Consider the following 16,673-nt stretch of genomic DNA (forward strand, 5'->3'; position numbering starts at 1 on the left):
AGACTCTAGCAACCAATTAGCTGCTGAAATACCAAACTGGAAAGATGCTGTGCAAATAAACACTAAAAAAAAAACTAAATAAACGCACAAAATAAAAAATGAAGACCGATTGCAAATGATCTTAGAATTTCAATGACACTAAAAGTGGCCATACACGGGCTGATTCTAAAGACCGATTCGGTAGCTTACCTGCCGGTGTATGTGCACGAACAACGGGCCTAGACATCTAGCCTGAAATTGGGCAGATATCGATTGGGCAGGTTTGATTTTTTCCTTCAGATCAGGGGCCGCATCGTCACAATGATGTAATCCCCGAACAGACGGCGCCTATATTCACCGTCCTAATGCGATCATTTGGCCCCAGGGCCAAACGACTGAATTGGCCCGATTTCGCCCACCTGTAGGTGATCCCATTGGGAAGCGTGTATGGCCACCTTAAAGGTGAACAACCCCTTTAAGGATCTATGCAGCACTACCTCTACTGGTAGATATTTTGAAAATTCATTTTTTTTTTTAATTTAAATCAAATAGCAAATCATGTAAATGACTCTATCTCACCTGTTTAATAAACCGCTTTGCTGTATAATTGGTACCAGCATACCAACAGGTTTTATATATCTGTGACTTCATTGCACATATAGCTTCACAGATGGCATCGCTCGCAGCGTATATATGTTCGTATGCATATTTCTGCACTCCCACATATATATCTATATCTGTCTGTCTGTCTAGCTCTCTCTCTATCATCTAATCTGTCTTGCATGCTTACTACATAAAACCTATATAGAATACCTGGCCATTTTTTTTTTATTTACAGATAGGTAAATAAAAAATAACCCCTTATTGGAGGCAGAACAGTCCTATTGGGTTTATTTAATGGTTAAATGATTCCCCTTTTCTCTGTAAAAATAAAACAATACCTGTACTTGATCCCAACTAAGATATAATTACCCCTTATTGGAGGCAGAACAGCCCTATTGGGTTTATTTAATGGTTAAATGATTCCCTTTTCTCTGTAATAATAAAACAGTACCTGTACTTGATCCCAACTAAGATATAATTACCCCTTATTGGGGGCAGAACAGTCCTATTGGGTTTATTTAATGGTTAAATGATTCCCTTTTCTCTGTAATAATAAAACAGTACCTGTACTTGATCCCAACTAAGATATAATTACCCCTTATTGGGGCAGAACAGCCCTATTGGGTTTATTTAATGGTTAAATGATTCCCTTTTCTCTGTAAAAATAAAACAGTACCTGTACTTGATCCCAACTAAGATATAATTACCCCTTATTGGGGGCAGAACAGCCCTATTGGGTTTATTTAATGGTTAAATGATTCCCTTTTCTCTGTAATAATAAAACAGTACCTGTACTTGATCCCAACTAAGATATAATTACCCCTTATTGGGGCAGAACAGTCCTATTGGGTTTATTTAATGGTTAAATGATTCCCTTTTCTCTGTAATAATAAAACAGTACATGTACTTGATCCCAACTAAGATATAATTACCCCTTATTGGGGGCAGAACAGCCCTATTGGGTTTATTTAATGGTTAAATGATTCCCTTTTCTCTGTAATAATAAAACAGTACCTGTACTTGATCCCAACTAAGATATAATTACCCCTTATTGGGGCAGAACAGCCCTATTGGGTTTATTTAATGGTTAAATGATTCCCTTTTCTCTGTAATAATAAAACAGTACCTGTACTTGATCCCAACTAAGATATAATTACCCCTTATTGGGGGCAGAACAGCCCTATTGGGTTTATTTAATGGTTAAATGATTCCCTTTTCTCTGTAATAATAAAACAGTACCTGTACTTGATCCCAACTAAGATATAATTACCCCTTATTGGGGGCAGAACAGCCCTATTGGGTTTATTTCATGGTTAAATGATTCCCTTTTCTCTGTAATAATAAAACAGTACCTGTACTTGATCCCAACTAAGATATAATTACCCCTTATTGGGGCAGAACAGCCCTATTGGGTTTATTTCATGTTTAAATGATTTTTGTAGATTTAAGGTATGGTGATCCAATTTACAAAAAGATCCCTTTGGTCCTGTGGTCCCAAGCATTCTGGATAACAGGTCCCATACCTGTACTATAAAAATAGGTTAACTAGCTTAAATATCCATTGGAAAACTGTACCAGGCAAAGACACCCCCAATCTGTGAGCAATATCCCCATTAATGGCCCCTAGAGAAAACGTAAAGCCTTCTGCTAACAAAAAGATATTTCTAAAAGGCTAAGAATATCCGTGCTGCTTTTGTACAGCAAAGCATAATATGACATCTAGTGAAAAGGAAAAGGCTGTTAGATGTCACCTCTGACTCCTTTATACTTTGATATGGTCACGGGGCTCGTTGGCGGTGTCTAATGGCATTATATATTCCTGTAAGGGCTACCTTCTCCCCTATAATGTACGCCACCCTTCATTAATTTGCTTTTCACAGATAAGATGCTCTTTCGAAGTGCTTCCCATTATTCCTTCAACAAGAGCCTTCTCTTTAATTAGTTTTCTTCCTTTATTTAATTAGCGGCAGAAACATTGTTTCGGCATCTAATTGTGTGAATGGCTGACGCAGAAATAAATGTGTGCTCCATGAGCTGTGTCTATAATAAAGCAACTTTCCGTTCTATTTCTGTCCGTTCCACTCCTCGCCGGCTTTCTGATTCATGTCCTCATAGCCAATTAGTAGCAATCCCTATTTTCTCGGCTGCTGTCTGCCAGACTATTCCTAGTGTTGGTGCTCGTTGTAGAAAAAAAAATGTTTTACTCAAAATGAATTTTGTCTGGTCTCGTACTTTTATATATACATTTACAGGGGATTTTCACCTGTTATATTAACATTTTGGGTCAGTGAAGCAACAGGCCTTTACCAACATCATTCTGTTATTGGGAGAGTAGAACAGAGATTAATTAATTATCGAGCTGATTGGGTGGTTTCTTTGCCTTTCTTTTCAATCCATGCTTTGGTGGAAATGAAATGCCATTTTTTATTTGTTTGTTTAATTAGCAGGCCCATTAAACGCCCGCTTTCACCATTTGTAGGTCATTCATTTAAATCTATGCTTCTGTTTTTATATGGAAGACAAAAGCATGGACAGCATTTTTGATCTCAAAGACAAAAATAACTTTATTCTTTATTAATTTTTATATTTCATAATCAGCGTTATTAGGGCTCACATCCACAGATGCAGTGGGCAGTTGGCACATCTCCCTACAGTAAGTTGTGTATAAAACCAGGAGAAGGAAAGGTACAATCAGTATATGAAAGTGCACAGAGCAAAGGAACACAAGTACATGTGTGGGACCTGTTATTCAGAATGCTCGGGACCTGGGATTTTCCGGATAAGGGATCTTTCCGTAATTTGGATCTCCATAACTTAAGTCTGCTAAAAATCATTTAACCATGAAATAAACCCAATAGGGCTGTTCTGCCCCAATAAGGGGTAATTATATCTTAGTTGGGATCAAGTACAGGTACTGTTTTATTATTACAGAGAAAAGGGAATCATTTAACCATTAAATAAACCCAATAGGGCTGTTCTGCCCCCAATAAGGGGTAATTATATCTTAGTTGGGATCAAGTACAGGTACTGTTTTATTATTACAGAGAAAAGGGAATCATTTAACCATTAAATAAATCCAATAGGGCTGTTCTGCCCCCAATAAGGGGTAATTATATCTTAGTTGGGATCAAGTACAGGTACTGTTTTATTATTACAAAGAAAAAAAAATCATTTTTAAAAATTAGAATTATTTGCTTATAATAGAGTCCACGGGAGATGGCTTTGCGTAATTTGGAACTTTCTGCAAAACAGGTTTCTGGATAAGTGATCCCATACCTGTACCTTTAAAGGAAAGGAGAAGAAAGGGGTGCCAAACTTTTAGGCCCCACCCCCCCAGTGAGTGTAATCACTTACCTTATACTCCGGGTTGGTGCTCCTGTTAGGAGAAAACTGCACCAGCCTGGGGTAGCTGCAAGAGAGTGTTCCTCTTCCTTCTCTCATCTATGTTTGGAATCCTGGGGCCGGCACATGTTGAGTAAGAAAGCCGAATTTTTGTTAAAGTTTAGCTTTTCACTGTACTGCGCAAGCGGTGCAAAGCCACAACTGAAACTGAATTTTACAGTAGACAGACTGCACAAAATAAAAAAATGTTTTCAACATAGTTAGGCAAAAATGTAATCTATAAAGGCTGGAGTGAGCAGATGTCTAATATAATAGCCAGAACACTACTTCATCCTTTATAGCTCTCTAAGCTGTTAGCAGTCAGTAACCAATCAGTGACTTGAGGGGGGGGGCATATGGGACATAACTGTCAGTTAGTTTGCATTTGAATCTGACCTGCGTACTAACAAACTAAATGGCCGTTATGTCCCATGTGCACCCCCCCCCCTAAAGTCACTGACTAACTTCTTTCAGCTCTCTAAACTCTTAGGGGCTGATTTACTAACCCACGAATCTGACCCGAATTGGAAAAGTTCCGACTTGAAAACGAACATTTTGCGACTTTTTCGTATTTGTTGCGATTTTTTCGGCTTCTTTACGAATTTTTCGTTACCAATACGATTTTTGCGTAAAAACGCAAGTTTTTCGTAGCCATTACGAAAGTTGCGTAAAAAGTTGCGCTTTTTTCGTAGCGTTAAAACCTACGCGAAAAGTTGCGCCTTTTTCGTAGCGTTAAAACTTAAATGGTGCAAAGTTTTGCGTAAGTTTTAACGCTACGAAAAAAGCGCAACTTTTTGCGCAAGTTTTAACGCTACGAAAAATCGCCAGATTTTACGCAACTTTCATAATGGCTACGAAAAACTCGCGTTTTTACGCAAAAATCGTATTGGTAACGAAAAAATCGCAAAAAATACGAAAAAATCGCAAAATACCGATCATTACGAAAAAAACGCAATCGGACTCATTTCGACCCGTTCGTGGGTTAGTAAATGTGCCCCTTAGTGTTCTGGCTATTATGTTAGACATCTGCTCACTTCAGCCTTCATAAGATTACATTTTTGCCTAACTAACTATATTAGAAAATAGTTTTGCACAGTCTATCCATTTTACCCAGTTTCATTTTTACACTGAACTGTTAAAGAAAAGGAAAGGCTAATAAAGAGTTAATCCCAAGCTGCAGGCATACCTTCAGTTCTCTCAATAGTGCCCTTAAGTCTCCCCATATTTCACCTGTCCAGATGATCAGAAGCCTCATAGGAAAAAAAAAACATAATGCCACACTCCTGCACCAAGACCGAGACCCCTGTACATGCTCAGTTTGTATGACTATGAGGAAGCCTCCTGCTGATTGGCTCAGATCTACATTCCTAAGGGGGGGAGTGAGTTCTTAGCATTCTTGCACTCCTGACAAAAAAAAGACAATTAGTAGCAATCTTGTGTTTCTTTTGATAGAGGACTCTGTGAGTGCTTATGGCTGTATTTACATAGACCTTTCTGATAAAGCTTACTGAGTTTTTACTTTTCCTTTAATGGTTATTTCCTCTTTTAAACCGTTTATTGTTCTGTTGAAGAAATTTGTAGCTAATTGACTCCCATTATCCTGCCTTGGAAATGAACATTGTGACCTAAGTTCAGTGTGTGTGCGCCATGTTGTGTTGCCAAAGAACCTCTTACTCCATTTGTGTTTTCCCTGCTCCACGTTGCTGTGTAACCTTGATCCATCTTGACAAATGGGGAGTCAATAAACAGTCACTGGGAAATGCTCACATATTCATTTTCTAATGTTTCCCTTCCCTGAATGCAGTGTTGTGTGCATCTGCTTTGGGTTGGGTGACACTTAGATGTGCTTAGTATAATATTTAATGTATTGTGACATTTCTCCCTAGGGATATTTCACCAGATTTGCTTTTTCAGCTTGCTTGGGTTTTTGAGTTCATCTCTTGTTTGTGTTCCTGAAGTAACATTGATTTTTGTACACGGAAGCAGATGAACATTGCTGCCTTGTATGTTATACACAGAGCCTGCTCCAAAGGTTTCTGGTCAGTGCCTTGTTCTCATTGTTTTTACCTATACCCCCAAACAATGTAGGTCTCTATATAAATATATTGCATAAACAGCTCATATGTAAAACCCTGCTTCATCTAAATAAACCATTTTCATATAAATATACTTTTTTAGCAGTATGTGCCATTGGGTAATCCTAAATAGGAAACTGCCATTTTAAGTACTAAGGGCCGCCCCCTGGGATCATAGGAGTCACAGTGCACACAAACAAGCCAAGGCACACATACATGCTAGGCCCCATCAGCCAATGAATGGGCAGAGTTCTGCCTTTTGCTCCCACACTACTTCCTGTTACAGATAGAGCTGCATCACTTCCTGTCAGCTGATCTCTGAGGGAGCTCACAGCCCATCACTAAATGGCGGCTCAAGGGAAAGGATGTAAAAGGGCAATATTTACTGATATATATATTCCAGTTTGGGGAGATTCTTTAATAGGCCACTTAACATAATATAAACTGTCTGTTGGTTACGTATTCATTCTGGGGGTATAGTTTCCCTTTAAAGGGCACCAGAAACAAACATATTCCCCAAAGCTAGGTCTCACTAATGGCTTGTGATTCTAATACCCCAGGCCCCTGTTAGCAGAAAACTACACCAGCCGGGGGTACCTGCGTTTGAGTGAGCAAAAAAGGGTCCTCCAGGGAAGGTAAGGGACATCCGCCATTGACTTCTACGTGATTTTGGCAAGTTTTAACTGGCGACTTGTCTGATTCGGATTTTTAGCCGTTTTGTCGCATAGTAAAAAGTCCTGACTTTTTTTTTTTTTTTTTTTTCCGGCAACTTTTAGTGCTAAAAAACCCAAATCCAGAAAAAATTTGTAAATGGTCCCTCTTAGTATGTTTTCTTTGCCTAGAAGTTTTTCAGCCCCGGGGGGTATAAGTTAATGAGCTGCCAAAGCAGTAAAACAGCTAATAGTTGTATCATTTTGGATCTGTATGGAAGGTGTGTGACCCAGTTCTAGATACTATTAAAGAGCCCTGGCCTTTGCTTGATGATGCAATTGGTTCATTGCTGATAAAGCCACAACCAGCGGCTCTTGCAGTCACATTCAAAGGTTGTTCAGCTTTGAGTTAACTTTTAGTATTACGTAGAGCAGTGATCCCCAACCAGTGTCTCGGGGCAACATGTTGCTCCCCAACCCCTTGGCTGTTGCTCTCAGTGCCCCCAAACCAGGGAGTTATTTTTGAATTCCTGACTTGGGGGCAAGTTTTGGTTGAATAAAAACAAGATTTCCTACCAAATAAAGCCCCTGTAAGCTGATAGGGTGCATAGAGGCCCCTAATAGCCAATCACAGCCCTTATTTGGCTCCTCCATGAACTTTTATGGTGCTTGTGTTGCTCTCCAAGTCTGTTTACATTTGATTGTGGCTCTCGAGTAAGTAAGGTTGGGGAACCCTGATATAGATCAATGATCCCCAACCAGTAGCTCAGGGCAACATGTTGCTCCCCAACCCCTTGGATGTTGTTCTCAGTGCCCCCAAACCAGGGAGTTATTTTTGAATTCCTGACTTGGGGGCAAGTTTTGGTTGAATAAAAACAAGATTTCCTACCAAATAAAGCCCCCTGTAAGCTGATAGTGTGCATAGAGGCCCCTAATAGCCAATCACAGCCCTTATTTGGCACCTCCATGAACGTTTATGGTGCTTGTGTTGCTCTCCAAGTCTTTTTACATTTGACTGTGGCTCACGAGTAAGAAAGGTTGGGGACCCCTGATGTAAAGAGTGATATACTGAGACAATTTGCAATTGGTCTTCATTTTTCATTACTGGTAGCTTTTTCGCAGCTCTCCAGTTGGTAATGTCAGCAGTTATCTGGTTGCTAGGGTCCAATTTACCTTTGTAACCAGGGAGTGATTTGAGAGTGTGACTCATATATGAATAGTAGAGGGGCTAAATAGAAAGATAAGTAATAAAATGTAACAATAACGATAAAACTGTAGCCTCACAGAGCAATAGTTTATGGCTGTCTGGGTCAGTGACCCCCATTTGAAAGCTGGAAGAGGCAAATAATTAAAAAAAACTAGAAAAGTTGCAAAGAATTTGCCATTCTATAACATATTAAAAGTTAACGCAAGTGCCACAACTGAAGGTTCTGTGTTTGTGCCCCCACCCCAGACTTATTGTCTGTATGTGTATTGTCTGTGTGTGACAGCCATATATTCTAATGCACAGGGGTAAACAGCAGTGGCTATTTAGCCATCAAAATCCTTTGAATATATAAGGGAAATGTCTGAATTGAGTCAGTTGGTATAAATATGCATTTTTCTGTTATTGCTTTCTACCCGCTGATGCCCTGGGCACAGAGAGGGATAAAATTAGGCACATCGACGTCCCTTCACTGTTTGTCTTTGCTTTGCAGCCATTTGGACCATCACAAACTGTGGGAATCAAACGAATTCGCTGTATCCTGCTTCAAAATCATAATGTACTCTATACAGGTCAGTGCGACTTTCATGTATTCCTGTGTGTGGGGAAGGGGGTTTGGGGCAGTGCATGTAGTGTTAGTGCTGGGGGGTCATACACAGTGGCTTGGGGGGAGCCAGTCACGGATATCGGGGGGTACCTGCAGGTTTTTAAACTTACAGAATCTGCCAAAATGACTATAAGAACCCATTGCTAGGCACGGGAGCATTCATTTATTTTAAATTACTGATCGTATTGATTCATCATCTTATGTTAGTGTGTCTGTGGTGGAAATTAGTAGTTGTCTGTAATGTAAAATGGCCCCCTGGATTCTGGTTCTCTGGGTAAGGGGTCCTTCTGAAATTCTAAATACCATACCTTAAGTCAAAAAGTGATTTAAAAGTAAAAGAAACCCAATAGGGCTGTTCTGCCCCAATAAGGGGTAATTATATCTTAGTTGGGATCAAGTACAGGTACTGTTTTATTATTACAGAGAAAAGGGAATCATTTAACCATGAAATAAACCCAATAGGGCTGTTCTGCCCCCAATAAGGGGTAATTATATCTTAGTTGGGATCAAGTACAGGTACTGTTTTATTATTACAGAGAAAAGGGAATCATTTAACCATGAAATAAACCCAATAGGGCTGTTCTGCCCCCAATAAGGGGTAATTATATCTTAGTTGGGATCAAGTACAGGTACTGTTTTATTATTACAGAGAAAAGGGAATCATTTAACCATGAAATAAACCCAATAGGGCTGTTCTGCCCCAATAAGGGGTAATTATATCTTAGTTGGGATCAAGTACAGGTACTGTTTTATTATTACAGAGAAAAGGGAATCATTTAACCATTAAATAAACCCATTAGGGCTGTTCTGCCCCAATAAGGGGTAATTATATCTTAGTTGGGATCAAGTACAGGTATGATTTATTATTACAGAGAAAAGGGAATCATTTAAACATTAAATAAACCCAATAGGACTCTTCTGCCCCCATTTGAAAGCTGGAAGGTGTCTACAGAGTTAGGCAAATAATTCAAAAACAATAACAAAAATGAAGACCAATTGAAAAGTTGGGAAGAATAGGCAATTCTATAACATACTAAAAGGTAACCTGAAGGTGAATCACATGGAGTAAAGTGGTTGTTAATGGGACAGAATGTACAGCTCAAACTGTGCTGATATCTGTGTTTGTTGAATAGAAGGTTTGAGAAATCCTCTCTTTATTTTAGGCGCAGTACTCTCATCATGTGATCCAGCAGATCCTTCTTCACCTGGATTTACATAAAAAGGACTCCCCTCGAATCAGAGCTGGTATTGTCCAGGTCCTTCTGGAAGCTGTAGCTATTGCAGCCAAAGGATCCATCGGTAAGGAGAATCTATCATAAGTGCTGAATCTGTATCCAATAGATCAGCAGGAGCTAAGCTGGCCATTCTTCTGCGTGTTTTCCAATCATGCCGATCTTTGCCCAATTCCTAAACCCACAAATCAGGCTGAGACAATCATTTCAGAGTGGCTTGAAATTATGAAGTTGTGTTTGGGTGGAGTTTTCCTTTAACTGAGATTTAGGGCAATTTCTCCAAGCAGATTGGATTGATTGGGTCTGGCTTACAAAGATTGGTGCTAAATTGCACCAGTGCAGTGTCCCATAGCAGCCATTTAGACCGTTATCATTTTGGAACTGGTAGACTGATCAAAACTAAAGTTGGCCATACATGTTACAATTATGATCTTTCCTGGGATCATTGGTAGAAGGAAAGATTGCTCGTACCCTCCACTAACATTCAGGGCTGAATCGTTTGATATGGAGGTAATAGCAATAGGAATTCTACCCCTGTCTGATGATTCAACCCTAAACGCAGCTTTTGCTCAGGTGCCTTCAATGGCGCCCAATCAAAATCTCTTGTCCCATCCGATCGACGAGACGACCGATATCCAAGGCTTTCGCTATATCTGTCGCCTCGTCAATTCAACATACATGCACTGAATATTAACTGCCGATTAACTGCGTAACTGCCGATTGGTTGCTATAGGCAAGTGCAGTTGTGCTCATTCACAAATATAGGTAACGTGTGCCAAATGATCATTCTGATTGGCTTTAGGGTGAATGTCTGTAGATGAGCTAGCTGATGATTCTAGCGCATCCTTCACAACAGTCAAGTTCAAGTCAGTGGGCTTTTTTCCATTTCGGCCAATCAAATGTGGGCAAATCCATCTGGATTTTTTTTAAAGGGGCCGTACATGCAGAAATAATGGATAGTAATAACGTTGGTCTGGTAATGATTGATTCTTTGCACGTGGCTATAGGAGATGCACACTATTGCTATTTGACGTGATCAGTGTTCGCAAAGCATCTTATTTGTTTTCTTCCTTATCAGGCCCCACTGTTCTGGAGGTGTTTAATACCCTCTTAAAGCATCTGACCCTAAGTGTTGACTTTGAGCTTGGCGACAGGCGGAGTTCTGCGGGTAGTGCCGTGTTCAGCTCCTCCAGCGCTAAAGAGAGCGACGAAAGGATTGTTCAGAATGCCATCATTCAGACTATTGGTAAGGAGCGGCTGGTATTGGGCAAACCAGGCACTTTTGAGTTTTTTTTCTCTTTTTCCAAATCTAGATTAGATGCAGTATTTCCTTTATTAGTCTAGAACCTAGAAAGGAAGCACGGTAACCACAGGGAGAACCTGGTTCAAGTTTATAGCCAAAAGTATCCAGTTAATATGAAGTTGCCCCTCCCTTTGCTGCTATACCTGCCCCTGCTCTTCTGGAAAGGTTCCCACTCGACGTCGGAACATTGTTGCTGGGAGTTGCTTCCTTTCAGCCACAAAAGCATTAGTGAGGTTGGGCACTGATGTTGGGGGATCAGGCTCACAGTCACTGTTCCAGGGGTTCAGTTGGGTCTGTGCAGTCAGGTTCTTCCATTCTCTACGGACCTGGCTTTGTACATAGGGACATTATTGCATTGAAACAGGGAAGGTTCTTTCCCAGACTGTTGCCACAAAGTAGGAAGCACAAATTAGTCAAGAATGTCTATAGCCTTAAGGTTTGCTTGGAATCGACGCAGGGGCTCTAGTCTAAAGCATTGAAAACTGTCCCACACCATTATTCCTTCTCCACCAAACTTAACTGTTGGCATTACTCATTGATTCAGGTAGTAGTGTTCTTCTGGTATCTGCCAAACCCACTTTCCTGGCTTAGTCCAATGGCAGCAACCTTTACACCACTCCAGCCAATGGTTGCCTTTGCATATGGTGATGCAGCTGTTCCCCCATAAAACCTCCCACTCGCACTCAACACATCTTTCTGAAGTTGCTTCCAGAGAAGGTTTGGAATTTAGCAGTCCAACTGGGTCCATGTCATTTTAAATGGAGTGTCGGAATACTTTTGGCTATAAATGTGTCTGGTTTTGTATATTGGGCACGCCAGTCGATTTTCAGATCACTGCTGCTCTGTTAAGTAATATTAAAGGGGATTTCCACCTTTTTTCATGATTTGTTGAACAAGTCCCTATTTTTAAAATCCATAATTTAACAAAAATAGCTTCTTTTCTTTATATCTTAATGGAACAGTTAAGTGTGAAACTGGGTAAAATAGATTGCCCAAAATACAAAATATTTGTAATATAGTTAGTTAGGCAAAAATGTATTCTATAAAGGCTGTAGTGGGCAAATGTGTAACATAATAGCCAGAACACTACTTCCTGCTTTCAGCTCTCTAACCTCTTAGTTAGTCAGTGACTTCAGTGGGGGCCACATGAGACATAACTGTCAGTTAGTTTGCTATTGAATCTGACCTGTGTGCTCACAAACTAACTGACAGTTATGTCCCATGTGGCCCCCACTGAAGTCACTGACTAACTAAGAGGTTAGAGAGCTGAAAGCAGGAAGTAGTGTTCTGGCTATTATGTTGGAAATTGTACACAGATATCGTAATTTTGCATTGAGGGTGTGTGTGTTTTGGTTGCAGGTTTCTTTGGAAGTAATTTGCCAGATTACCAGCGATCAGAGATCATGATGTTCATTATGGGCAAAGTACCAGTGTTTGGATCATCTCCGCACATGCTGGACACAAGCCAACTGGGGTATGGCTCTTCTTCTGTCAGGCATAAATAATGAATAGGGCATTCGTGAGAAACCGCAGGGAGGTTCCAGTGTCTCATTGGGAGTCTAGTGTTAATGGAACATTGCAGCCTGCAGCAAAAAGGAAACCCATTATAGTGTCCTCACTGATATCTCCTCTGATACAAGGTTTTAATGAGAAGAGCCTTTGTAACACTAGTTAAACACTATATCCGTGGATGCATATAGATAATGTCTGAGAGCAAGTAAGTAAACTGAGCCACATCCAGGATGAGACTGATGAGAAGTACAGAGATGCAACAATTGTAGGCCATAGAAATGTATTTGCCAGTAAACGGATTCAGGTGATTGTATATTGCTCAAAAATTGGTAAATGATGCACTCACCAAGGGAACCCATGAATTTGCCATCAGACTTGATAACTAACCCTTCTAGTGGCGGGACAGTAACTCAGCTCTTACTGGCAAGAAGTTTTGCTTTGTTAGATAGCAGCGCCTTAGAACTGAGCCCTTCCAGCCTTCTCTAAATTGGAAAAAACAAGCTATTTTGTAGTTAGTTTCAGCTTAACATGCAGAGCAGGTTAATTAAGCCCCCATTAAGACAAACTAAGCCCACTTTGCTCATAAGGTTACAGATATATAGAAACATTGGGGTAACAGTCACCCTGCTATAGTTCCAGGGGTACCCAGGGCATAAGCACTCACCCCAAATCTGCCCCTAACTGGCCTTCAGGCTGGGCCCCCTTAGCCCATAACAAGGTTACAGATATACAGAAACATTGGGGTAACAGTCACCCCGCTTTAGTTCCAGGGGTACCCAGGGCACAAATAAGCACTCACCCCAAATCTCCCCCTAACTGGCCTTCAGGCTGGGCCCCCTTAGCCCATAACAAGGTTACAGATATATAGAAACATTGGGGTAACTGTCACCCTGCTTTAGTTCCAGGGGTACCCAGGGCACAAATAAGCACTCACTCCAAATCCCCCCCTAACTGGCCTTCAGGCTGGCCCCCTTAGCCCATAACAAGGTTACAGATATACAGAAACATTGGGGTAACAGTCACCCTGCTATAGTTCCAGGGGTACCCAGGGCACAAATAAGCACTCACCCCAAATCCCCCCTAACTGGCCTTCAGGCTGGGCCCCCTTAGCCCATAACAAGGTTACAGATATATAGAAACATTGGGGTAACAGTCACCCTGCTATAGTTCCAGGGGTACCCAGGGCACAAATAAGCACTCACCCCAAATCCCCCCTAACTGGCCTTCAGGCTGGGCCCCCTTAGCCCATAACAAGGTTACAGATATATAGAAACATTGGGGTAACAGTCACCCTGCTATAGTTCCAGGGGTACCCAGGGCACAATAAGCACTCACCCCAAATCCCCCCCTAACTGGCCTTCAGGCTGGGCCCCCTTAGCCCATAACAAGGTTACAGATATACAGAAACATTGGGGTAACGGTCACCCCGCTTTAGTTCCAGGGGTACCCAGGGCACAAATAAGCACTCACCCCAAATCCCCCCCTAACTGGCCTTCAGGCTGGGCCCCCTTAGCCCATAACAAGGTTACAGATATACAGAAACATTAGCAGGGGACTGTTACCCCATAGTTCCAGGGGTACCCAGGGCACAAATAAGCATTCACCCCAAATCCCCCCCTAACTGGCCTTCAGGCTGGGCCCCCTTAGCCCATAACAAGGTTACAGATATACAGAAACATTGGGGTAACGGTCACCCCGCTTTAGTTCCAGGGGTACCCAGGGCACAAATAAGCACTCACCCCAAATCCCCCCTAACTGGCCTTCAGGCTGGGCCCCCTTAGCCCATAACAAGGTTACAGATATACAGAAACATTAGCAGGGGACTGTTACCCCATAGTTCCAGGGGTACCCAGGGCACAAATAAGCACTCTCCCTACCTGGCCTGGGAGTGTAGTGCAGCAGCATTTCTGTGGAACCACAAACACTAGTGTGCAAAGTTTATCCACTTTGCACACTAGGAGGTGGGGGGCAAGTTGTTGGCCCCACCCCCCCAAGTACTATTTTCGGCTTACCTGTTACCCTGGGCTGATGCTCCCATTCTAAACAAAAAGCACCATGTTGGGGTTCTGCTTGCGGAGCTCCCTTGCCGCCATCTTCTTTCTTTTCCCTGGGCTTCCCTTTAGTAGACCATATGGGCAGGTCGACCCCTGCAGAAAAAGAACATTGCATGGGGTGCTCCTCAGACAGTACCCCGGGCTGCTGCATTACTTGGAATTACTCTGCACCTTTATTTGTCCTTTAATCTCACCCGTTAAATAAACTGAGCTCTTTCCCAACACGCAGTAAGCTGCGCACACAGTATTTTTATCAATGAACTGAAAGAAAATGTTATTCTGCACCATATCCCCCCCGACGCTGCAGAGCAGCCTTATTTATATGTAATTGACGTATTCCTTCTAAATGCGCTTATCCAGCCTGCCTCCGGATCGTTGGGTGGCCCTTTTGCCCCGCGCGCATTACTCACGGTGTGCACGTGTAACCATCTAATAGGGGCCCGGCCTGCGCACTTCCTCTGCCCACTGCTGTAACGCCACTCGCAGTTTGTACACTTTATAATCTTCGCAAAATAGTTTTATTTTGCAGTCAATGATAAATATAATTTACTTGTGTCTGTTGCCACGGCGACTTATGGCTGTTGCCATGGCAGCGTGTCGTTTGTCTACCAATGGGGGGAAAAAATGTTTTTTTACTGTTTCGGAAGGAAAAGATAACATTGCCGTACTCTTAAGAAGTCAGTCTTAAAGGGGATGTTCACCTTCGGGCATATGTGCGAAAGTGAACAGCCCATTGCATTTTTATAATTGATACTGATAATGAAGCTTTACCACTAGCTCTGCAGCTCCTCTTTGCCAGTCCTGAAATCATCTCCTATTCCCCCCCGGCTGTCGGGGTCACCGACCCCCTGCTTGCAACAGTGGACCCTGCAGATAGGGGTCTTTCCATAATTTGGATCTCCATACCGTAAGTCTACTAAAAAATCAATAAAAGATTAATTAAACCCAATAGGGTTTCAATAATCATAGGGAATTATTTAACCATGAAATAAACCCAATAGGGCTGTTCTGCCCCCAATAAGGGGTAATTATATCTTAGTTGGGATCAAGTACAGGTACTGTTTTATTATTACAGAGAAAAGGGAATCATTTAACCATGAAATAAACCCAATAGGGCTGTTCTGCCCCCAATAAGGGGTAATTATATCTTAGTTGGGATCAAGTACAGGTACTGTTTTATTATTACAGAGAAAAAGGAATCATTTAACCATGAAATAAACCCAATAGGGCTGTTCTGCCCCCAATAAGGGGTAATTATATCTTAGTTGGGATCAAGTACAGGTACTGTTTTATTATTACAGAGAAAAGGGAATCATTTAACCATGAAATAAACCCAATAGGATTGTTTTGCCCCCAATAAGGGGTAATTATATCTTAGTTGGGATCAATTACAAGATACTGTTTTATTATTACAGAGAAAAAGGAAATACATTTTAAAATTCTGAATTATTTGATTAAAATGAGTCTATGGGAGACAGACTTTCTGTAATTCGGAGCTTTCTGGATAACGGGTTTCCGGATAAGGGATCCCATACCTGTAGTAAGTTTGGGATCCAGTGCTATTTCACATGCCCCTTTGATTTCCACGTCATTGATCCCATTGGCTGAAGTGTGTCAGCCAATCGGATCACTGGGGTGTTCACTTTTAGACTTCTATGTGAAGGTTACCATCCCCTTTAAGAGTTTTCTTCACAATTATGTCTGTCATAGTGATGGACAAGTGGAGGTGTCTAAGGGTGAGCCCTCCTCTTGTATAATTATGAGATGGGGGGATAGGTCTGACTGCAACTCTTCAACTCCTCCCACGTGCCCCTATAGGCATCTGCGCTCAGGTCTCAGGTCCCAGTAGTGATCCAACTATAGGATGGATTTAGCACACCCCCAGTGCCTGACCATTATTAGCATTTCCATTAGTAGTTAAATGTGCAATTTGATATAAGGTGGAATGGCCATTGCAGGGAGGTAAAAGTAACAATATACAGTAAATGATGTACATGTGTGCCTTAATGAGAAGATATAATTACAGTCGGAGGAGTAGGATCAGTTTCTGGGGGAAACTTGGCAGAATAAAAA

At 41.5% G+C, this 16,673-nt stretch overlaps 1 protein-coding gene across 1 annotated transcript in view; it reads left to right on the forward strand.

Moving 5' to 3' along the window:
• Positions 1-16,673, forward strand: part of efr3a (EFR3 homolog A) — a 96,870-nt gene that overhangs the window by 47,445 nt on the left and 32,752 nt on the right. The window contains exons 8-11 of the mRNA XM_031903528.1: positions 8,386-8,464; positions 9,663-9,798; positions 10,810-10,977; positions 12,394-12,508. Coding sequence (XP_031759388.1) covers positions 8,386-8,464; positions 9,663-9,798; positions 10,810-10,977; positions 12,394-12,508 — 498 coding nt within the window. The remainder of the gene's footprint in view (positions 1-8,385; positions 8,465-9,662; positions 9,799-10,809; positions 10,978-12,393; positions 12,509-16,673) is intronic.

Source organism: Xenopus tropicalis, chromosome 6, assembly GCF_000004195.4.
Source record: "Xenopus tropicalis strain Nigerian chromosome 6, UCB_Xtro_10.0, whole genome shotgun sequence".
Lineage (NCBI taxonomy): Eukaryota > Metazoa > Chordata > Amphibia > Anura > Pipidae > Xenopus > Xenopus tropicalis.